Source organism: Petaurus breviceps, unplaced genomic scaffold (assembly GCF_028583685.1).
Source record: "Petaurus breviceps papuanus isolate PSGF00001 unplaced genomic scaffold, PetGlider_PUasm1.0 79, whole genome shotgun sequence".
Taxonomy (NCBI): Eukaryota; Metazoa; Chordata; class Mammalia; order Diprotodontia; family Petauridae; genus Petaurus; species Petaurus breviceps.
This window is the reverse complement of record NW_027186523.1, coordinates 86,392-110,751: the sequence shown is the minus strand read 5'-3', so window position 1 is coordinate 110,751 and position 24,360 is coordinate 86,392. Positions and strand designations below refer to the sequence as shown.

Here is a 24,360-nt window from a genome sequence, read left to right as displayed (position 1 = left end):
TTCCTCCCTCCCTCCCTTCCTCTCTCCTTTCCTCCCTCCCTCTCTCCTTCCCTCCCTCCCTCTCTCCCTTCCTCCCTTCCTCCCTCCCTCTCTCCCTTCCTTCCTTCCTTCCTTCCTTCCTTCCTTCCTTCCTTCCTTCCTTCCTTCCTTCTTTCCTTCCTTCCTCTTTCTCTCTTTCAGTCTTTCTTCTTCTTTCTTCTCTCTCCACAATAAGTATCATACCCTTACCTGCCTGTTCTCTGTCCAAAGGAATTGTAAATTTTATTCTCTGAAACTTTTGTTGTTGTTTTGGTTTTTTTTCTCTTGAAGACCAGTCTTAACTCCCAATTACTATGGTCCCAGACCAAGCCCTGCTAAATCATCATTTGGGTCCTGACTGGCTCAGAACGAACGTAAATAACAATTGTTTCTGTTTTGGCCAGAAACTCTGAGGGTCTCTCTCTCCCAGAACTAGGGTTTTTTTTTTTTTTTTTGAGAGGCCATTCTTTGCCTCATTTTTTTTAAGCTTTAATCATTGAATGGGCACTGCCTTAGTCAAACTGAGACCTGGTAAAGACCTTAACTTGAAAAAGCCAAGGTCCAGGGCAGCTAGGTGGTACACCTAGAGCACCGGCCCTGGAGTCAGGAGGATCTAAGTTCAAATGTGACCTCAGACATCTAACACAAAAACTAGTCATGTGACCTTGGGCAAGTCACAACCCCAATAGCCCTCCAAAAAGCAAAACAACAACAACAAAAAAGAAAATGCCAAGGTCCCCCACTGCATTCTGGGCCATCTCCACTTGTCATGGTCCATATCTGGCCACTGGACCTACATGATTGGAGAAGAAAGTGAGGCTGTTGACTTTACACAGGATCCCCTCCCCCCTCCTCCCACACACACACACTTACATCCAATCCACTTGCATGCCATGGTATCATCTCCCTGATGTCCTGGTCCTCTTTGAGAAGGACTAATAGCAGCATTTTCATTTTAGTCATTTTGTGAAAGGATAAAAAAAAAAGAAAGTGAAAATAGTATGTTCTGCTCTGCATTCAGACTCCAGCAGTTCTTCTCTGGATGTGGAGAGCATTTTCCATCATGAGGCCTTTGGAATTGTCTTGGATCATTGTAATGCTGAGAAGAGCCAAGTCATTCATGGTTGATCATCATATAATGCTGCTGATACTGTCTACAATATTTTCCTGGTTTTACTCACTTCACTTTGCATCAGTTCATGTAAGTCTTTCCAGGTTTTTCTGAAACCATTTTGTTTGTCATTTCTTATAGCACAAAAATATCCCATTGTGATCATACACCACAACTTGTTCAGACATTGCTCAATTGATGAGCATCTTCTCAATTTCCCATTCTTAGCCACTATAAAAAGAGTTGGTATAAATATTTTTGTACAAATAGGTCTTTTTCCCTTTTAAAGAATCTCTTCAATACAGACCTAATACTGGATCAAAGGGTATACACAGTTTTATAGGTCTTTGGGCATAGTTCCAAATTGCCCTCCAGAACAGCTGGATCAGTTTACAACTCCACCAACAATGCATTAGTGTCACAATTTTTCCACATTCCATCCAAAATTTGTCATTTTCTTTTCTGCCAATCTGATAAGTGTGAGGTGATACCTCAGAGTTATTTTTAATTTGCATTTCCCTAATCAATAGTTATTTAGAGCATTTATTCATGACTATAGATAGCTTTGATTTTTTCATCTGAAAACAGTCTCTTCATGTCCTTTGACCATTTATCAATTGGGAAATAGCTTGTGTTCTTATAAATTTGTATCAGTTCTCTACTTATTTGAGAAATGAAACCTTTAGCAGAGACACTTGCTGTAAAGATTGTTTCCCAGCTTTCTGCTTTCCTTCTAATCTTGGCTGCATTGGTTGTTTGTGCAAAATTTTTTAAATTTAATATAATCAAAATTATTCATTTTACACTTCCCAATGCTCTGTATCTCTTGCTTGATCACGAATTATTCAGTACCTCATAGATCTGACAGATAAATTATTCCTCACTCTCCTAATTTACTTATAGTATTGCCCTTTATGTCTAAATCATGCACCCATTTTGACCTTATCTTGGAATACAGTGTAAAATGTTGGTCTATACCTGGTTTCTGCTGTGTTGTTTTCCAGTTTTCCCAGGAGATTTTGTCAAATTGGAAGTTCTTATCCCAGAAACTAGGGTGGTAGTGGGGTTTATCAAACAGTTTATTCAGACAGAAGCAGTTTTAGAAGCCAAGACCTTCACCCCTTACCCCAAAAGATTTGGGTACCATTTGTTTGAGGAGGGAATGATGGGATGATGGGACCTGGACAAAAGAAAAGACACCATGTCTTTGAAAGCAACCTAGTCCCTGAATTTTCCCATACATTTCAGCAGCCCAGATCTTTGGTGTCCAAGGCACTAGCCCTCCTAGATCACCTAATTAGCTTACTTGATATTGCTTTCACTCTCTAACTTGGCCCACCCAGACTACTTGCACTTTACTCCTCCTCCTCCTGAATTCCATCTAGATAACCTAATTAGCTTACTTTATAGTACTTTTGTCTTTGCAACTGGCCCACTCCAGACTATTTTCCAGTCCTTAACCCATCCAGATCCTTTCCAGGTCCTTTTTGTATAAAAATATCAGTTTTACCCCAATTAAGTCACTGATTCACTAGAAACTCTGCCCTCTTGCATTGGAATCACAATAAACTGCCCTTTGGGGGAAAAAAAGGTGATTCAATTACCTGACCAACATCAAAGAATAAACATGATGCTGGAGATTCTACAAAATCCCATAGCACATAGGGGGATCCTTCATCTTTATGGAAGATTTACAAGGGGATATGGATATCAAACAGGTTCATGGTATTAGAAGGATGGATGGGTTGCAGTCTCCATAGTTGGAGAGAGTACGCACATAATGCACATCTTGGATGCCTGGAAATATTGAAGTAATGAAGTTTTTTTGTTTGTTTGTTTTTGCTTTTTGGAGGGGGGAAGTCAAGGCAATTGGGTTAAATGACTTGCCCAAGGTCGCACAGCTAGTAGGAGTTAAGTCTCTGAGGCCACATTTGAATTCAGGTCCTCCTGACTCAAGGGCCTGTGGTCTATTCACTGTGCCACCTAGCCTCCCCGAAGTAATGAAGTTTTCCCACAGTGCCTGTATTTTATGAATGTTCAATTGGATTGAATTGCTCCAAAACCTGGAAGGTCCCCTCATTACAAGATTGGGGATTATTGCATTTTTTGTATTTGTACCTCCAGGGCTTGGCACAATGCCTGGCACATAAAAAGAGCTTAATAAATGCTTGCTGATTGGTGTACTGCCAAACTTCTGGCCCTGTCAGGTACCCTTCCTGAAGAAAAAATAAGAGTCAAGTTCTTTTGGAACACCAACCTCTGAGGGGATAAGGTGTTTATTTTTCCATTAAACAAAACGAAATCTAACTTTATAAAGTCAGACGGCAAATGAATTGTTTCTGAAATCTCCTACCATTGAGTTGCCATTATAGTTTCAGGAGCATCTTTAGGATAGAGGTTCTCAAGCTTGGACATTTTTTTTTAACGGTAGTGAGTTCTGCATTCTTAAAATGCCAGCAAAGCCCACCTCAAAGATCTTATCGGGAAAAAGGGTTTTTTAAATAACTTTGTAAAGTCAAAACGTGTGAGTGTGTATACCTATACAAACACGTAGCAATAAAGCTGTAAGAAGGAAGGGCAGCTGTAAGTCGACCTAGTGGAAACTGTAGGTGACCTCCTCCCTCCCTCCCCCTCTCTCTACCCGGGGAAGGGGAAGGACGACTGCATACTTGAGCCGTTGTCCTTGAAGGCGATTGAGTGAGCGGAGGGCAGGCGTCTCTCGAGTTTCCAATCACAATAGAGAAACCTTAGAGGCAGTGGAGGGTGCTGGGGCCCCGCCTCCTTCTCTCTCCTTGTAGCTAGGGCACTGCTGGAGAAAGACGTAGCTGACTGCCTTCTCTGTTCGGGACAAATTTCATCACAGGCAATCAGTGACTGCTCTTCAAGCAGGTAAATTTTGGTACTGGAGTTTGGTCCCTTTGCTCCATCAGGAAGGCGAGAAGGGGTGGAGGTGCAGTTCATTTTTTTTTTTTTTTGGCGGGGGGAGTCGGGGCAGGAGAGAAGGGGACTGGAAAGAAGGGTATCTCGCCCTCCAACTCTGGCGAGCCTTGGACATCTTGACAGCCACTAGGATTCTCTCCCTCTTCTCTGCAGTTCCGGAGATGCTTTTCCAGAAAACGGAGATGCATTTGGCGGGGAGAGAGGGAAGCTCTGTAGAATGTATGGTAGTGGAATTTTTTTTTACCCGCACTGCAGCAAGAGGGCCCAGACCCCGGTCTCTGCTGCATGGCAAAGAAACCTGTTGCCTATGGGTCTCTGCGGTCAAACCCTGAGGGCCCTTTGTGTCCTTGAGAGGTTCACTGAGTTCTCTTCATCCTGGTGCCCGCTGGCAGAGACCCAGGGCACTGTGCCCGGAGAACTAGGGGGCTGAAAGGGGAGAAGTAAGGGGGTGGGAGAAGTTTGCAGAGCCTAGAGGAGAAGATGGAGGGAAGACTGAGAAATAGGACGGAGGGACAGCAGCGGAATAATTCCGAACCGGGCCTTCTACCAATTGGAGAGAGGGTGGAGAGCCATCTCTTCTCAGGATGCCCATCACGGACATCCATAGTGATGCGGTCCAATAGTCGAGGGAAGAGCAGAAACGTAGGATCGATTCGAAAGCGAATGCTGTACTACACATAGGGAAGAAGACATAGCCCCCTACTCCGTGCGTGTCAAGTAATTGGCTGTCCAATTCTTTCCAGGCTTTTCTTCATGGGTTTTGTTGATCTTGCCATCTCCGTATGCTGAGTCGAAATGGCCTAGTCTCTCTCCAGAGACCTTTTTCTGATGGGAGCTGTGGCTGTTACTGTCTCAGCATCTTCCTCTGCCTTAGCTTCTGTGTACAGTGTGGTGCAGAGCAGAGCAGCACACAGGCTGTATGTGTGGGAGGCAAAAAGCATGCAGCCTGCAATTAATAGGCCCCAAGAGGGGGAGGTGGGAGAGGTACCATTTGTTTAAAGTCGAGAAAAAGAATTTTTCTCTTTTTTTAAACCATACATTTTGTTTTGATGATGTACATGCTCCCGCAACAGACTCACTATTAACAGCCCCCACAGAATCTAATCCTAAAAACAACAGGACCTATGAAAGTGATTGCGATTGATCATACATGAAACCTAACACTTTACTAACAGTTTACACTTCCTTAAAGTTTATGCTAACTTTACTAACAGTACAGCCTTTATCAAAAGAAAGTGTGAGTACTTAAAACCTTGAATACTATTATTAACATTACTGAATTTCAAAATCTGTTGTTTGCATTTGACTTCATTTCTATAACTCGTTTTCCTGTGCAATCATTTAATTGGTTTTTCTTTACCCTGCATCTCTGCCTACAAGGCTTCCCTTATTTCTTTTAATTCTTCATATCCATTATTGCTGGGGGGTGCAATTCATATACCAAATACTATTGCAGATAGCCCTGCTATGCTATTTTATGAACAGATAAATCTTCATTTTTTGTACAAGTGAAGTGGTTCAAGTTCAAGCAGTTGGGCTTGTGGAAGTAAAAGATCTGAACAACTAAAATCAAAATACATGTACACACACATATAGTTTAAAGAACTATACTTGAGAAAGATCTCCTAAGACAAGGAGCTTTGTGATTGAAGTTAATCTCTGGAGGATTCTCTGAAAGGCCCCAGAGGGATGACAAGACATAATAAGCCTGTTTTGTGTAATAAAAGCAAATGGTTCTTAGAACCTTCCTAGCTTGTTTTTATTAATACTCACCTGCCTAGGTCTGTTTACATTCTATAACATGTCTGGGCAAATAATGTGAGTACATTTATGTAGGTCGAGGGGGATGTGGGTGCTAGGTCTGAGGGACTGGAGTGCAAGTAGCCATCCTGCTTGTATATATGTATACAGCTAATTCAGTGAGCTGAGCTTTCATTAATCCCTTAAAGACAACAGGTGAGTGTATCACAATGGCCCAAATAAATCCAAAAGGAAGACAGATAATCATTGGTTACTTTGAAGATCTAAGTTATAACATGTCCAAGTTGGAATATTTTGTGTGCTTAATGTTACTTATTTCTAGAGCCAACATTTAAGAGCAAGACAGAAAAAACAACTAGCATTTTGTAGTGCTTTAAGGTTTGCAAATCTCTTTATAAATGTTATCACATTTTATCCTTAAAACAAGGTGTTATTGTCCCCCTTTTACAGATGAGGAAATTGAAGGCAGATAGAAGCTGATTTGTCACTTGTCATTTCCCTAGCCACATAAACTACTAAGAATCTGAGGCTAGTTTTGAATTCAGATCTTTCTGACTCTACGTCCAGTACTTGTTTCCCCAACACACACTTCTTCCTACCTCTACTCCAGTGTATATTTAAAAATAAGAATCACTTAAATAATAGCTAGGAAGGAGATTGTGTTTTCACATTTTTTCATCAAGAAGGGATGTGACATTTTTTTCTTCTGCACCTGCTCAAATAGGATGGTTTTTTTTTATCTGAATATCATAGATATTGCCTTTGTTTTAGGTAGGAAAATGGAAAATTAATTGCCATCTTTCTTCTTTTAAAAAAAAGTAGGTATATGAGAAAGTGCAACCTTTGAAAAGGCAGCATCAGCATATTGACACCTCCACAAAGGATCATGAATTATGCATTGGAAGGGAGCAAAGAAGTCATTTAATCTAGCACCCTCTGTAGAGGAGACACTTGTCCTATTTTGATGCTTATGCTGTGGAGGTGACCTTGATATCTTTAAAGGCTCCAGTGGCAGAACATACGTCATAGAATGCAGAAAGGGACTTTTGCTATGGGTCCAATTGATGAGGTTTAGAGTTGGGAAACATGGTTCAGATGCGAAAAAATTCACTTAGACCTTAAGCCAAGAGGAGAATGTTTATTTTGTGTGGAAAAGTATCATGGGCCTCCTTAGCAAGAAAACTAAGTGAGGCCCCGATATTTGAGGGAGTTATGCTTATATGGAGGTTTCAGGATGATGTCATTTTAGATATTTTAATAATGGGGGTTAAAGATTAGAGACAGGACAGGATGACATAGGATGACAGAGACAAAAGCCCTACTTTTGGTGCAGGTTCAAGATAAGGGGGAAAGGACTTTTGGGTGCCTTCAGGTTACAGAATAAACTAAGGCATTCACAAAGTACTGGAAAAGCAACCCTTAATATTTTTAACCCTTAGAGCACTGTTTGCATCACCTTCATTTTCCCAGTCAATCACTAGGCAGGAGAAATCTTTCGGGAAAAGGGGTGGAGATCACTGTCTTCTTTGATCTCTTTTCTGTCTGGTCACATCCTGGTCTTATCTCCTATCTCACTTCCTACTTGTCTCCATCTGCCTCAAGCACTTTTTTCTACCTCATCACTATGCCTAATCTTTGACTGTATGTTTTATAGAGGACTAAGTTTGAACTTCACTGTCATAAGTTTGGTCAATAAGTGATGAGTTTCTTTGGCCATAGCAACTCATTAAACCATACACTAATGTTTAGAAGGCCTACAAATGGAGGAGTTGGTATCTATTTGAGCTGCAGGAATAACTACAGACAGGAAATTATCTATCCAAGAATTGCCAAAGTAATTCTATTCAACCTCAGCTCTTGGGAAGACTGGTTGGAAAACAAACAAAAAGTGACTTCTAAGCATTCAAAATACCTTCCATAAAAATTCCTGCCCATGGCTCTATAAATCTTCATACAGTCATATTTCTAACTCATACTTGGCATATTTTTTTTCACATTTCAGGTACTTTTTATTCTTATTTTGATCACTGTATATGAACCCCACCAGTAGTATAGTTTTTTTGGTTTTGTTTGTTTTCAATTTTTAAAAACATTTTTATTTAAAGTTTTGGGTTCCAAATTTTATCCCTCCCTTCTCTCCTCATTCCCCTAAGATGGTAAGCAATCAGATATAGGTTATACATATGCAGTGATGTAAAACATTTCCATATCAGTCATTTGGCACAAGGAGATTTAAATAAAAGGGAAAAAATGAAAGAAAGTGAAAAATAGCATACTTTAAGTCTGTATTCAAACAATATCAGTTCTTTCTCTGGAGGTGAATAGTATGCATCATCATTAGTCCCTTGGGATTGTCTTGGATCATAGTGTTGCTGAGAATAACTAAGTCATTCAGAGTTCTTCATCAAAAATATTGCTGTTACTGTGTACAACATTCTCCTGGTTCTGTTCACTTCACTATGCATCAGTTCATATAAGTCCAGGGTTTTCTGAAATCATTCTGCTTGTCATTTCTTATAGCACAAATAATAATTCCATTACTATCATATACCACAGCTTGTTTAGCCATTACCCAACTGAGGGCATCCTTCTGATTTCCAATTCTTAGCCACCACAAACATTGCTGCAATAAATATTTTTGTACAAATAGTTTCTTGTCCCTATTTTTATGTCTTTGGAATATAGACCTAACATTGGTATTGCTGGATCAAAGGGTATGCACAGTTCTATAGCTCTTTGGATATAGTTCCACATTGCTTGCTCCCAAATGATTGAATCAATGCACAACTCCAACAGTTTGACATATAATTTTTAAAGAATTTAACTCCCTGGTCTCCCTGAACACAGCAGATTGGAAGCAACTAACTACTTTAGAAGGGATGTATTTCTTTTTTTGGACAGAAAAGGGGCTATAGAAGGAGAGGTGACATTTAAAAATCATACTACAGAATTCAGAAAAGAATAAAATAATGTTGAAATGATGACCCTGAGATATCACTAAAATACTATTAGCTCTCTGATATACAAAATTATGACATGAATTTTAGGGGTATTTACATAAAAATGGTTCAAATGAAAAACTTTGATGCTAAAAGGGGTCTCACTAATTCCCGAAATACTTATGTGAAACCATGCATTCATCCCTTGGATTGTTATCTGTATAGTTGTTTCAAGTGTTTGACTCTTTATAACCTCATTCGGGGTTTTCTTTGCAAAGATCCTGGAGTCATTTGCCATTTCCTTCTCCAGCTCATTTTATAGATGTGGCAACTGAGGTTTTATAACAGGGTTAAATGACTTGCCCAGAGTCACACAGCTAGTAAGTGTCTGAGGCCAGATTTGAACTCAAGAAGATGAGTCTTCCTGACTCCAGGCCTGGCATGCTAGCCACTGTGCCCATCTAGCTGCCCTATCTCTATAGTACTTGGCATCTATTGATTTTAGTGCTGATAGGTTCAAAGAACCAGTGATTAAAAGACAGATCATCCCTTATGATATGGCCCAACAGGACATACTCTGCTATACCATTTGCCTTCTACAAGTAAAGCAAATATCTTCACTGAAGGAAATTAAAAAGCAATTTTATTTTGAATATATTCACTGCCAAGGCAAGTCTATGTACATTTATTTATCATGCTCAGTACTATGGGAAATACATGATAAGTATATTCACTGCCCTCTAAGACTTCATAATCTAAAAAAAAAAAAATCAAAGGAATTGCAACCCCACCCCCAAAACCTCATTCTCTAGTTTGGTAAATCTGCCTTCCTGGTAGAAGGTTTTCTTTCAAAATAAAGTCTACATTAATATATTTTGTATTTACATCACTTTCGTTTCTCCATAAACTCCTTCCTCTCACAGAGAGCCATCTCTTACATCAAAGATGAAAAGAGTTCAAGAAAAAACCAGTTCAGCAAAACCAACTAGCACAGAGGAGTCTGACATTATATGCAGTGCCCCATATGCAGAATCTCCTACCTCTGCCAATGAGTGGGCATGTGACTTCTTATGTCTCTTCTTTGGGACATAGATTGGTCATTATCATTTCACAACATTCAGTTTCCATTTTTTTTTCTTTTTCTCCATTTACCTTGCTGTACTCATTTTCAAGTGGAGTTTAAAATTAGCAGCCTTTAAAAATGTAATCTAAAATTTTGGAGTTCCATATCACTTTGTTGATTCATATTGAATTTCCAATCCACCAAAACCCCGAGATATTTTTCATGTGAATTATCTATCTCTTAATTTTGTATTTATATATCTGATAATCAAATGTAAGACTTTACATTTATTTATATTAAATTTCATTTCATTACAGTTGGCCCTGAAAAAAAAGTTATCTCAAATTTCCACCTCAAATTTCCCTTTTAACATTTGAGGTAACCATGGATAGAATGCTGGAGTTAGAATTAGGAAGACCTGAGTTCAAATCTTCCCTGATACTAATTAGCAATGTGATCCTGGGCAAATCACTTAACCTCTCTTGTCCTCAGTTTTCTCATCTATGAAAGGGACACAATAGTAGTACCTGCCTCACAGGGTTGTTGTGAGACTCAAATGAAATAACATGTAAAGTTGCTTCAAACCTTAAAAGTGCTACTGAGCTGCTAGCTTTTCATTTAGAACACATTTTGGCAATGGGTCCTGTTTTCAGAATAGTAACCCGGCTTCATCTAGAGGATGCTGGCAGCAACTGTACTAATGCAGCAGGTAAAATAAACTGGGCTTAGCACCTAGTTAGCAAGAATAAGTAGTTAAAATAGGAAACTACCAGACCCCTAGCTTGAGGTTTCCCAAAGTAGTTCCTCCCCAGGCTCCTCCTCCTGTTTGGAGATATCCCCTTCTGGCTATTAGTTCCACATATATCATATTAGTTAATTGTTTTGTTTGTTTTTTAACTACAAATTCTTACACTCCCAGTCCCCTTTTTTAGCTCTAGCTTAAACTGTTTTTAGTACTTGAACTTCATGGCTGTTTGAGTACATTATAAATTTCTTATTAGTACAGCAGAAAGAGTGGGGTCATGGAATAGTAGATAGAGATCTAGCCCTGGCATCAAGAAGACCTTAGGTTTCATCTCTAACACATACTGTCAGCCCAGGCAAGTCACTTAAACTCACAAACATGTGCCCCATGACTCCTTAGTGCAGCCAAAACAAGATTAAAATATAATTGGGAAATGCTTAACAAAATAAAAATAGAGAATATTATATTTTAACTAAGTCATGTGGTCATAGGGATCCTCATATACAGATGAGTGGCCCCGTTTCTATTTGAATTTGACACCACTGCCATAGATGACTCTTTTAAGACTGCAAGTTTCAGTCACAGGGCAACTAGGTGGTGCAGTGAATAAGAGCACTGGCCCTGGAGTCAGGAGGACCTGAGTTCCAATGTGACCTCAGATACTTGACACTAGCCATGTGACCTTGGGCAAGTCACTTACCCCAATTACCCTGCCTTTCCTCTTCCAAAAAAAAATTTTCAGAGTAGGTATGGCCAAGGGAATTTTCTTCCTCCTAGCTCCCCATGCCAATGAAATTATAGGTCTGATCTGAAAAAAGTGCAGATAAGGACCATCCCCAAAATTAAGGCACTATTATGAATAAAGTCACGTTGAGCAAAATTTTGTAGTGATTTAAAAATGCAACAACAAGCAGATTGAGGCATAAAGGAAAGACTTGTGTTGAAAATGAAGGGGGAAATGAATAAGAGGAAAGGAATTAGAATAATGTTAGCCAAAATGAAATTGTGTGTGACTACTTAGATTAAAATCTTCCCCTAAATGCACCATCTATTTAAAAAAAATACTCTCTGAATTCTTCATAATATTCTTTTGGCATCCCAATCTTGCACTTTAGTTAGCAAATTACTCCAGTAACTGTATGAAGATAACATCTCAATTCAAGTATACATGTGCACATAAAGTTTTTTTGTTATTTTTTTGCAGAACAAAATGGCTACTCTCAAAGAAAAACTGATTGTGCCAGTTGCAGAAGAGGAGGCAGCAGCCCCAAACAATAAGATTACTGTTGTGGGTGTTGGACAAGTTGGTATGGCCTGTGCTATCAGCATACTTGCAAAGGTACATTTCCAGAATGGCTAATACAGTACATGGCTATTGTAACTTAGACTAGTTATATATTATCTGTGTTCTTTTCAGAAATGAATCATGTTATTAAAAGAACAGTTTTGATAGTCTAAAAAGGAACTATGTATAGCCTTGTTATTTGGGGCCCAATTAATAATTGAAGAAGACATGAGCCATCTGTTAAATTTACAATTGGGACCTTGGAACTGGCAGAGTACAATTAGCTGTTCCTCTCCTACTCTCTTTCCTGGTCCTTATTAAGGGCTATATTTTAATTCATTCCTCACACCACTTGTTCTAGCTAGCCCTATGCATACCTCTTCTAGGCCAAGTCTCAAGTAACTTTCCTCTGGCTTAGAGAACGTTTGGTACCCTATTCAATTCCATTCCCCTCCCCCCCCCCATTTTTCTTTCAAAGCTTTGCTTCATTCTAATGGATTCCTTAAATGTAGGGGGAGGGGGAAAAAAAGGCAAGTTTTTTTCTTCCACTAAATACAATGGATCATTGTACTAATTGTGAATTATGCCTGTACAATTCCTTGACCATGCAGTTTTAGCATTTTCAGAGTTCAGATGTTTCAAGTTCTCAATATTTTCCTTAGTGGGAGAAACCCAAGAAATGGACCTAAAAAGCATATTATACACTTGGTCCTGATAAAAATGAATAGCTTCCTAATAATTAGAAATGTCCCCAAATGGAAAAACTACCTTTTGAAATCGTTCCAAATTAGTTGAAGCGTTTGAGTGGAGTCCAGTTGACTACTTTTCAGAAATGTTTGCTGAGGCTTCATGTTGAAGATGGACGAGGGGACATGTTGGTTGGTTCTTGTCCTTCCTTCTTGAAGAGGAACAAAATGACATAGCTATGTTAGAGTCGAGTTACAATGGGTCTAACTAGCTGATTAGAACAATATGAGCTCAGAATGCTCTACCACAGGTCCGGCACAAATGGTCCATGTGAACATTTGGGGTGAATTCTCTAAATTTATGCATCTTGCATTCCTTTTGAGCTATTTAATTCTGCTTTGCTCATAGAGCATAGCACCTTCTTTGATGAGGGGACGCCATGCTGAGCAGTCCTGTGCCAGTGTCTCCCATGTCATGCAATCGATTCCAACATACTTTTGAGAGACCTTGAGAGTGTCTTTGTACTGCATCTTCTGACCACCATGTGAGCACTTGCCTCATGTGAATTTCTTGTAAAATAGTCTTTTAGGCAAATACATATTTAGCATTCGAACGGTGTGGTCAGCCCATTAGAGTTGTATTCTCAGCAGTAGAGTTTGAATGCTTGGCAGTTTAGTTTGAGAAAGGACCTCAGTGTCTGGTACCTTATCCTGCCAGTTCATTGGATCACAGAGCTTGAAAGGAGTCTTAGAAGTCACTTCCTAGACCACTACCACCACCACTCGTCCCATTCTGCAGATGAAGGGACTGAGTATCAGGTTATATATCAAAGTCACACAGGTAGTGAGTGGCAGGAATGGGATTAGATTTAGGTCCTATACCTTCAAATCTTGTGTTCTTTTTTTACCACACCATACCATCCTTGCTAACTATGATTTTGGGAAAAATCAATGTCTACAAAAAATGAATTACTTCCTTTTATTTTCCTTTATCTGATATGAATGTACTAGGTGTCTGGAATTAAGTATAGCTCCAGAAAGAGAAAAAACCCCCACCCCCAAGTCCTAGAAAACTTAAGGCAAATTATACCTAAGTTTTCATTTCCAGTTTGAAAAAAAAAACCAGTTGCTCTAGCTAGACATGTATTTTCTCTGCTGGAATTTAGGGATTTAAAATAAAGAAGATGATAGGGTCTAAAATATATATATATATATATATTTTTTTTTTCCATCCACTTTTGTGAATTTGGATTTTTCTTGGGGCTGATATTAAGCTTTCCAGATATTGAAAATAAAAACCATCCATATTTTAACAAGGGAGTATTTCATTTTCACTAAGGGACTTAATTCTAAGGTTTCCTCTTAAGTGAATGAAAAGATTTGGTTTTTCAAAAAAAACATCTTCTAGATCAATTGGGCTTAACAGAAATATATTATGCACCTTTTTGTGTAAAGCATTGTGTTAGATACTGGAGATCCCCCAAATAACAACGAATGTCTTATCTTACAATGACATTTCTAAGACTCGTGTAAGAAAAGCCCTTTTATTTGCTTTAAGTAGCAGAAAGAATTTATGAAATGAACAGTTCTTAGAAACTGAAGGAACCTTAGAAGATTTCTAGTCCAATCCCTTTCTAAAGCATGACATTTCCCCTTAAATGTCTATAATAAGTGGTCATATAGCTTTTGGTGACAAGGTACCTCAAATGACAGGGTAAATTCTCTCTCTTCCACTTCTTTGTATGACTCTTTACTTTAAATTTCTGGTTCACAAAATGAAAATATTCTATGTAGTCTTTGGGAAGAATAGTTAAAATTATTTGCTATTTGAGAAGACTGAAAATAATGGTGGCTAGCTTCCTCTTGAAAAAATATTTGTTTTCATTATTTAGAAATTTATAAATCTATATTAATGAGTTATGGTTTTAAGTTATATATATATTTTTTAATTGGAACACAAGGACTTCAAGTGGAGAGGTAAGAGAAGGCAAGGTCACTGGGGAAGGTGGATACCAATCTATTAAGATACTAAAGCAGAGAAGCATTTACAATGTTGTATGATTTCAGAAGCCACAGAATGATTACTGGAAGCCATAAGTCTTGTAGAGAAGAAAGGGAAAGATTGTAAAGCTAAAGTCTGGTCTACATTGGGGCTAAATAGTTTGAAAAAAGTCATTTTAATCACCACTTACCAAGATCCATACCACTAGTATCATGGCTAATAACCTCGTTTCTTAGTAACAAAATGACCACTCCTGCAATAAAGCTTGAATTATTAGTCTTTCAAACAATATTTTGGTAACATAAATAATATTTTGGTAGCATAAACACATAAATATATGTGTGTGTATAACTATAAATGTATGTGTGTATATGGGTACATAGGTACGGATACCACACACACACACACACACATTTCCTAGCTATATGAATTAACAGGCGATTAAATTTAGGAGTAAAGGGATGATTTATTTAAATCCCAAAAGATTTTAGTACCGAATCACGTTTTCTATTTGTGTGACTGTAGGCTGTCTAGAATTTTAATTAGTGTATGTGCATCTAAATTCAGAACTTCAGCGATGTTTTTAAAGAGCTGAATCTCTTCCTTCCTTGGTTGCTGAGTATGAATTTCTCAGCCAATTTTTTTCACACCCACTGAAACAGGAGAACAGGATCTAAGATCATGTGACATCCTCTTGCGCTTAAAGCCTGCATTCTTTTGCTCTTTTTTATCTTCACCATCACACATGTGGTGCTACTAAAATAAGCTAACATTCATTACTGCTCAGTTTCTTGACAGAGCACCATGAGTATTATCAAGTGGTCTATTATTTTAGTGCTTTTGTGTTCCCCCCCTTTTTTTTTTTTAACAAAATAAATGAAGAATTTGCCTAATTGGACCCAGGGCTGCAATGCAGTACATATAGCATACTTTAAGTTAAATTTAAATGTTTTAATTTAAAAATGGCATTTTAGAGAAAGAAATCCAATTGTAAGATGCTGAATTGACCAAATTATCCAGAAATAGTAAAAGAACAAATGTTGAAAATAGAACAAAATCATTGAAAAAAGAAAGAGCTCAGTCTCTCTAATAATAGATGCAGTGTGGTTTCTGCTGTATCAGGCTGTCTTATTGAGTCATATACATCTTGAAATAATACATTTAGGGCATTTATATGACCTGAACAATCTGGTTCCCATCTATCTTTCCAGAGCTAGTTGTAACTCTGATTTTTTATATGCAGTGTGACCTTGAACAACATAGAGAGTTAAGGGCATTTTGGTTTCAGATCGTATAACTACTATATACTTCTATACTTAAATGGAGCATATCATCAATGTGGGCATTTCCTCTAATGATACTTATCCACTCATGCTCATCTAAGGTGTGACATTCCTCTAAGCCCTTTTGAAATCATGTGGCTACCAGTGGATCATGTGGACTTCTGAACATTACTTATCCCTCCCTCTTGCTCTGTGTTGGACCCATCTCTCTCTGTCTCTCTCCCTCTCCCTTGGTCACTCATTCATTTTTTAAAGACCATTCTTTATTGACCTTCTTTTGAGCAGGTTTTCATTTACAATGGGTTACGGCCTGCTCATATCCACTATCCATCTCTCCATTGCCCTGTGGTCGATCCCCAACTTCAACTGAACCATCATGATTCACAACCATACAGCATGACCAGGAAAATACTGGCGTTACAAAGATGAGCCTTTGTTTCAGAGAAACATTTGGGATCATTTTAAAACACTGTAATTTCCTAAAGTTTTGCTCTCTTCCACATCTTCAGTTCTGGGTCTTATTGTACATTTGTAGCATCTTTCAATGAATAAAGAATAAGTACAAAATATTGCTCAGTTTACATGACATAGGTTTATTATGTTGACATACTGAATCACATTGAATATTTGTTGGAGTTAAATAATGATAAAAGCAAAAATGCTTGATGTACATATGAATTCTCCCTTCCTTACCTCCCTTTTTGGGAACTAGTACACTATAGTAAATTCAAATACCTGGAAATAAGTCATTATTGAAGCCGTTTAGTCTCAGTGGAGTACTCCAGGCTTGGGATAATTTTAGGAGAGGTCATACTTTCCTGAATTATTGGACATGGCTAAGGGAACTTGTCCTATCCAGACTGGTGGCATCCCCTCCGGACTAAATTCATCTCTAGGGCAAGGCATGACAATTTCCTTCATGTTGAAATCTGAAAAGGGTCTCACGTTCCACCACAGTGTATTCTTCCCAAGTTTCTAATTTAAGTGTCTTCAAGCTTTAAGGAGTAGCTCTTCTAAATTCATTTTTGGAATTTCCTTAAATTTAGATAAAAAGGAAAAGTGGACCTATTAGAATTAGTGGAAACTCATCTACATTTCTTTTCTATTTCTTTTGTAACTTCCATTTTAAGCTTGGTTACTATTTGGTGATTACAAAAGGAAAATAAGAAACACAATAAAATTTGTGTTAGAGAGGGCCAATTTAAATTAGTGAAAAATATGAATTAACATTTAAAAAGAAATGCTGTTTCATAGCTTTAGGTTTTGTTGTTCAGTCATGTTTGACTCTTCATGACCCAATTTGGGGTTATCTTGGGAAAGATACAGAAATGGTTTGCCATTTCATTCTTCAGCTCATTTTATAGATGAGGAAACTAAGGCAAACAAGGTTAAGTAACTTGCCCAGGGTCACACAGCTAGTAAATGTCTGAGACCTGATTTGAACTCGAGGAAATGAATCTTCCTGATTCCAGATCTGGTACTTTACTGTGCCACCTAGCTCCCACTAAAGCTGTAGGTACATATTTGGAACTGAATAATGTGCTATTACACCCTGATGTAATAAGTAAATATTTTAAAATGAATTCCTGTCTGGATGATCTGTAATTCTAAGGTATTCTAGTAATTAGCTGAGGCAGTATTTGTCAGAATTAGAAATCAGCTTTGCTAGAATTAGTAAGGTTTTTCCATAAAACGATGTGAAATCCTGAAGGAACTTAAGCCAAACAACCTATATTAGCAAATCCAAATAATCTACTCTAAGCATAATGGCATGTTGACCAAATTTAGCTTATTTAGATACAACATTCAAGTTGACTTGAATCACTTCTTCTGCCAAGGGACAAGGTAATGAAATGGAAAGAGCACTAGAGGACCTAACAGTTGGCTCTGCTTATGTAACCATGTGATCTAATGGAAAACTCTTCATTCACCTCTCTGCATCTTAGCTTCTTCATCTGTAAGCTGAATTGACTAGTCTCTTTCAGTCTCTTAAAAAATATAATATTATGCTATCAGGGCCCATTTTCAGGTTGTAACAGTGCTATAATAACTTTTTATATATTTTATTTCTCCTTATTAGTCTTGCAGTAGTTTAAAGGGTAATGTAAATCTCAATTCTCAAGTCTTAATATGTATAATTTAATACTCAGGTTTTTTAATCTCAGAAATTTGCTAAATCAACAAGAAATGCTTTTCTTCTCATATTGTTTTGAAATTATGAAGTTTCTTAAACAAAGACATACAATGAATAGTGTGTTAATAGTATTTAAGTACTCTCATCATAGAAGTAGGAAATGGCATTAAATATAAATGGAATTTTATATATATATGGGACTAAATTTGGAGGCAGGTGATATGAATTTAAATCCCAGTTTAAACACTTAATATACCTGTATGACCTTGGGAAAGTGACTATACTTCTGACACTCAGTTATCTTATCTGTAAAATTAAGGGGTCAAATTAGATCCATGAGGTTCCTTCTAGCTCAAAATCTATGATCCTTTGAGGTAAGCAAAATACCAGATGACCATTTATATTTCACCTAGTTCTTAGATATTATCGCACAGCTTCAGAGACAAAATCTTTCCAGGGCAAAGACTGGATTTTCTTAATATTTTGTTATTAAAAGGCCTGCTTTTGTATTTGTAGAGTCTTGCCGATGAACTTGCCCTTGTTGATGTTTTGGAAGACAAACTTAAAGGAGAAATGATGGATCTGCAGCATGGGAGCTTATTTCTTCAGACTCCTAAAATTGTGGCTGATAAAGGTAGTTTCAAATCTGTATTACTATATGTTGATACTGTAAATGAATTTTTCATAATTTAAAAAACATAGAATAGATGTCCTTCCCCATCCTTAAAAACCTTCACTATATCCTGAGATCTCCTCATGTTAGTGCTGTATCTTTCTTCCTTTTCTCAGCCAAATTCTTGAAAAAAAGCTTTCTGTCCTCACTGATTCCACTTCCTCTTCTCCCATTCACTGCTCAACTTCTTGGTAATCTGACATCATTCAGCTGAAATTGTTTTCTCCAAAGTTAACAATAGTCTCTTAAATGCCCAATCTAATGGTCATTCTCAGTCCTAATTCTTCTTGACCAAGCTCTTCTGTATACTCTCTCCTGATTGGGTATTCCTGATACCCCCGCCACCTTTCTCCACCTCCTATTTGTTCAGCTGCTCCTTTCTTTTGCTAGCTCATCATTTCATGCCCTCTATCTGTGGCTGTTCCCCAAGTTTCTGTCCTAGGCAGTCTGTTCTTATTGAGAGTTATGAACTTTCAATAACTTCAGCAGCTCCCATATTTTTACTATCATCTCTATGCAGATGACCCACAGATCTATAAATATAGCTCTAGTTTATGACATTTTCCTGTTGGACATTTCAAACTGGATGTCCTATAGCTATCTCAAACACAATCTGCCCAAAATCAGACTCATGATCTTTCCCTACAAATCATCCCCTATTTCAGACTTTACTATTTCTGTCAAAGCAATCAGCATTCCTTCTTGTCTCTCAGATTCATAATAATACTTCTCCTTGACTCACTCTCCCTCACTGCAAATGCCAGCTACAAATCTTGCCATTTCTACCTCCACACCATCTCTCACAACCAATCCCTTCTCTCTATTCATTTGGCGACCACCTTAGTTCATGTCTTCATCACCTCTTACCTAGACTATTGCAGTGCCCTCCCTGCCTCAAGTCTCTCCCCACTTCAGTCCATCTTCCACACTAGATACTTTTCCTTAAACACAGTTCTGACTGTGTGACTCCCCTATTTAGTCAACTCTAGTAACTTTCTGTGGCCTTTAGAATCAAACATAAACTCCTTGGTTTAGCTTTTAAAGCCATTTAAAGTTTGTATCCAGCCTATCACTATGTCTTTATTGGATATTACCCCCAGCCCTTCACTCCACAATCTAAACAAACTGGCCTTCTTTCTGTTGCTCAAACAATGATATTCCATTACTTTTGCTATATTCCATTCCATCATGCTAGAAGGTACCACCTTCTAGAATCCCCATTTTCTTTTAAGACACAGCTAAAGCACCATCTTCTACATGAAACCTTTCTCAATCCATGGTCTCCATTTGCTAGTTCCCCACTTCCCTACCTTGTATTTAACTACTTTGTATATATTTGTCTTTATTCACCTATAGTTGTGCATCTATTTTTATACATACTGATCTTCCATTAGACTGCATGCTCTGTAAGTGTAGGGATTATTTCATATTTTATCTGTATTTATTCCTCAATACATAGAACAGTGCCTTCCACACAGTAGATGCTTAATAAATATTTGTTGATTGATGGTGATATTGAGAGAGGAAGAAAAGAACACTTATCTGGAGGGAGACTGATCATGGTGAGAGGAGAGTTGAGCTATCAGCTCAATTATTTTAATATTTAATATTATTAACAAAATGTGCCTAGTTAAATATAGTGATTTTCCTCAAGATCTCATAAAAACTTTGCACCAACTGACTTTGTAATGAATATTTTTCTCATTCCCATTCTCTTTCTCATTTTTATATTTATATTCTGTGATTTGGAAAAAAATTATTTTCACTACTTTATTATCCTCTCACTCTCCACTACGAATCTTTTAATTTTATGATCCTTTGCCCTTTCTCAAAGAAATCCCTTAAAAGTAGAATATAGTTTAGATTTAGAATCCTTGACAGCGCTAGCCACTTGGCTAGAGCATAGTATTTGTTTTCTGCTAAAGACTGGTTCATTTATGTAGTTCTTCCAAGAGCAAAAGTTTCCCTGACCATGATGGATGCCTCTTTCAAGATTATCAGCTGGAATTAGTTGATATCTGAATTTTCTAATTTCCAAAATATAACCTTACCAGGTGACTCATAGTACCTCTTCCAGGTCAGAAGATCTATGCTTATATCTTTTGATATTTAGCCACCACCCAAAAATAAATATACTTTGGAAAAAGGCCATAAAAATACAAAATCAAATTTTTTTTCCTAATTTGAAATGAATCAAATAAATCTAAAGGGGAAAATAAAGTTATTCCCCAGCAGTAGAAGGCAAAAGCTTCAAAATTATATGAGAAATGATGATATTTGAAAACTAAAATAAAACTTGATTAGAAATATAAAAGAAATAGTTCTAAAGAAATAATGGATAGGTGGATAGATCTCAGTTTCCTCGTTTGTAAGAATGTGATGTCCAAGATGTCTACATCCACAATTCTACATTTGTGTCTCATTGGAAAGTATTTAATAAGGTAATCTGATTTTTAATGAACTAAATTTCAAGATACTTCAGAATCCCCTCACTAACAGAAGAAGTCTAGGTTGAATCTTTCCCTTCTACCCTCTCAGAGTAGAACTATAGATTAGAAGCCCCAAAGTAGAAGACAGGAATGATAAATGACTCAGTAGAGCTCTTTGAAGAAACAATTTAGAACTAGAAAAAGTACTTTAGAAGTTATTGAGTTCAACTCTTTCGTTTTATAAATGAAGAAACTGTTGTGTCTGCAAGAGGGTGGTTCTCTTGAATTACAGAGGTTTTGGAGCCTTTTATCTAATGGAAACCTTTTATCTAATGGAAGCAATCTAGTCCCAACAAGTGCCTTTGAAACATTTAATTGAGTGATTGCTTAACACTGGAGGTCATAGCCCCATTTTACTGTGGTGAAACCACATCTGGTGTGTGGTGTGTAGTTTTTTTGTGGCACATTCTAGGAGGGCCATTGACATAGTAGGGATTATCCAGAGGAGCGAAACTACAATGGAAAAGGGTCTTAGGATCATGCTATATGAGGACCACTAGTTGAAGGAACTGGGGTGTTTAAGAGGGAAGAAGAAGGTTTTTTGAGGAGATAGCCTTGTTTAACTATTTGCATAGCTATTATATGGAAAACTGCTTAGCCTTCTTCTTGGTCCTAAAGGGAACTATGGGAAGAAGCTGAAGAGGCACTCATTTGGGATCAATGTAGGAAAAACTTTCTAAAAACTATTGAAAAGTGGAATGAGCTGTGTCCTTTCAGAATGATAAAGATTTGACTGAATGTGACTCTTCCTTAATTCTGCTATAACTGACAAAATCACTGAAAGTGACTTCTGAAGACTTTTCTTGCTCTGAGGTCTTTTTATTAAACCTTTTGAATGAAGATCTTCTAATCTTCCAACTATTAGTATGCCTTCAGGGTTAATGTATGACTATTAACTTATTTTAAAAAATTTAATGACAGGTCATTTTCAAAAATAAAAAAAAAATACAAATCTTAAAGCCATTCCTTCCTTGGTCTTGTTTCGTGGAGTTTTGTAGGAAAATCCCATTACAGAGTACAAAGTTATTGGGAAATGTTTCTTATGGTTCATTAATTCATTCGTGAAACATTTATTGAGCTCCTTCTTATATTATAGGTGCCAATAGTTAATTTGAAAATATAATCATTTTAACCCTCTGTTTTTTCCTTACAGATTACTCTGTCACTGCTGGTTCCAAGATTGTTGTAGTGACTGCAGGAGTCCGCCAACAAGAGGGAGAGAGTCGCCTCAATCTGGTGCAGAGGAATGTGAATGTCTTCAAATTTATTATTCCCCAGATTGTAAAGTATAGCCCAGACTGTATCATAATTGTGGTTTCCAACCCAGGTAAATATAGCACCTTAACTTCTCTAAATATAACACCTTAACTTTCCTTAACTTGATTCACTAAGTTCCTAAGGCTTTTTTTTACTTTTACTTTTTAATTAAATCTGTGTTAGTAAGTGTATAAGACATACAGTAGTGAGCCTAAATGGGAAAAAATCAAGTTTTTCTGACATCCAAACCCTTGATCGGTTATTCCTTGTTTGCCTTTCATTAGGAAACAAGTTATATTACATTACTTTACACCATGGTTAGCCTACAAAATGACAACTTGTGACTTCTAGGAGTAGGGACATTAAAGGTTTCCTCTCTCAGTCCTGGTATGTTTTTATTGACCATTCACACCTTTAAGTCTCAAAAAAAAATTTTGTGTAATGTTATATATAAGAAAACATTAGAAAGCTCCAACCTTAATTGGTAACAAGTTATTTCACTTCACTATCTTGCTCTTCTGTCTTGAGGAACACAATGAATTTCATGTTCCTACTGGCTGCAAATCTGAAAAGACTTGACAGAGGTGAATTTTGAAAGACAATGACTTCTATTAAAAAAAAATATTGATGCCCTTCTTTTTTAACATCACTCCTATGCATATTCATTTTTTAATCTTATTCCAAATATATGGAAAACTTCTTCCTTAAGAGCCTTGTCCTTCTCTGATAGCATTTTCACACTGAGATTAACAAAACACTCAAATACCTTTTTAAAAACCTGTCATGTAAAGATCATTGTCTAAGCTTTGAAGGAGATCCAAAGGTTAGGTAAAGCCCAGTTCCTGCTTTTGTGGTGTTTAGAATCTTTTAGGGGAATATGAAAATATACATGTGTCCCATAATGCAAGCATGCATATAAATAATTGCAAAATAATATATAGTGAGTGCATCAGAAAGATGTAAAATGAATGTGAGAGAGAAAAAGAAGCAATTACCAACTTGGGTGACATGGGGAGATAAATCAAGGAAGGTGACTTGCAAGAGTAGTGTTTGAGTTGAGTTTCAAAGGATGGATACTAATTCATTGAGAGAGGAGAAAGGAAGTGAATGAAGGACATTCTACTTGTGAACAGTGTGAGCAAAAGTATAAAGGTAAAAAATTACAGAATATATTAGCTATTCTTTTGTAACCATTTTTCACTTTGGGAGAGGGCATGGCAATGAACTAATCATGAATATATTTCTTGGTCACTTATGACATTGTTTTTTCTCAGTGGATATCCTGACCTATGTCACCTGGAAACTGAGTGGCCTGCCAAAGCACCGGGTGATTGGTAGTGGATGCAATCTGGATTCTGCCAGATTCCGCTATCTTATGTCTGAAAAACTTGGCATCCATCCAAGCAGCTGCCATGGCTGGATCCTTGGAGAACATGGGGACTCAAGTGGTAAAGAACAACTACAAAAAAATCTGTTTTGTTTTCTTTTTTGTCTTTTTTTTTGGAGGGGAGGAAGGCAGGGCAATTGGGGTTAAGTGACTTGCCCAAGGTCACATAGCTAGTAAATGTTCAATGCCTGAGGCTGGATTTGAACTCAGGTCCTCCTGACTCCAGGGCCAGTGCTCTATTCACCGTACCACCTAGCTACTCCCCTGTTTTGTTTTCTTATGATATTGAGGCAAGGTTCAGAGTTAAGGACTGACAAATGATCTATATTTACTTCACAGAGTGACTTTTAACCTCTCCTATCCTCAACTGTAAGTGGATGGGAAGGAATGTCAAATATGAAATATCATGTGTCAGTGGTCTATATGCAGACAAAGAATAATATGAAACTTTTATTACCATATAAAGTACTTAAGAGCCTTTTGGAATGTCATTCTTTACAATGTGACTGAGGGACATTGTATTAATCCATCAATAAAGATGAATAAATTTTCTCTACTATCCTTTCCTGTAGACAAATGTACACTCT

General features: G+C 37.4%; 1 protein-coding gene across 3 annotated transcripts in view; it reads left to right on the top strand.

Moving 5' to 3' along the window:
• The window catches only part of LOC138175774 (L-lactate dehydrogenase B chain), a 42,633-nt gene that overhangs the window by 5,614 nt on the left and 12,659 nt on the right, over window positions 1-24,360 (top strand). Inside the window, exons 1-5 of one of the 3 annotated variants that reach the window (XM_069106230.1) lie at window positions 1,067-1,219; window positions 11,782-11,916; window positions 18,484-18,601; window positions 22,283-22,456; window positions 23,661-23,834. In XM_069106230.1, coding sequence (XP_068962331.1) covers window positions 1,082-1,219; window positions 11,782-11,916; window positions 18,484-18,601; window positions 22,283-22,456; window positions 23,661-23,834 — 739 coding nt within the window. In that variant the 5' untranslated portion in view covers window positions 1,067-1,081. Of the gene's footprint in view, window positions 1-1,066; window positions 1,220-3,861; window positions 4,019-11,781; window positions 11,917-18,483; window positions 18,602-22,282; window positions 22,457-23,660; window positions 23,835-24,360 lie in introns of those variants that run through there. The other 2 variants (XM_069106231.1, XM_069106232.1) reach the window with 2 other exon arrangements.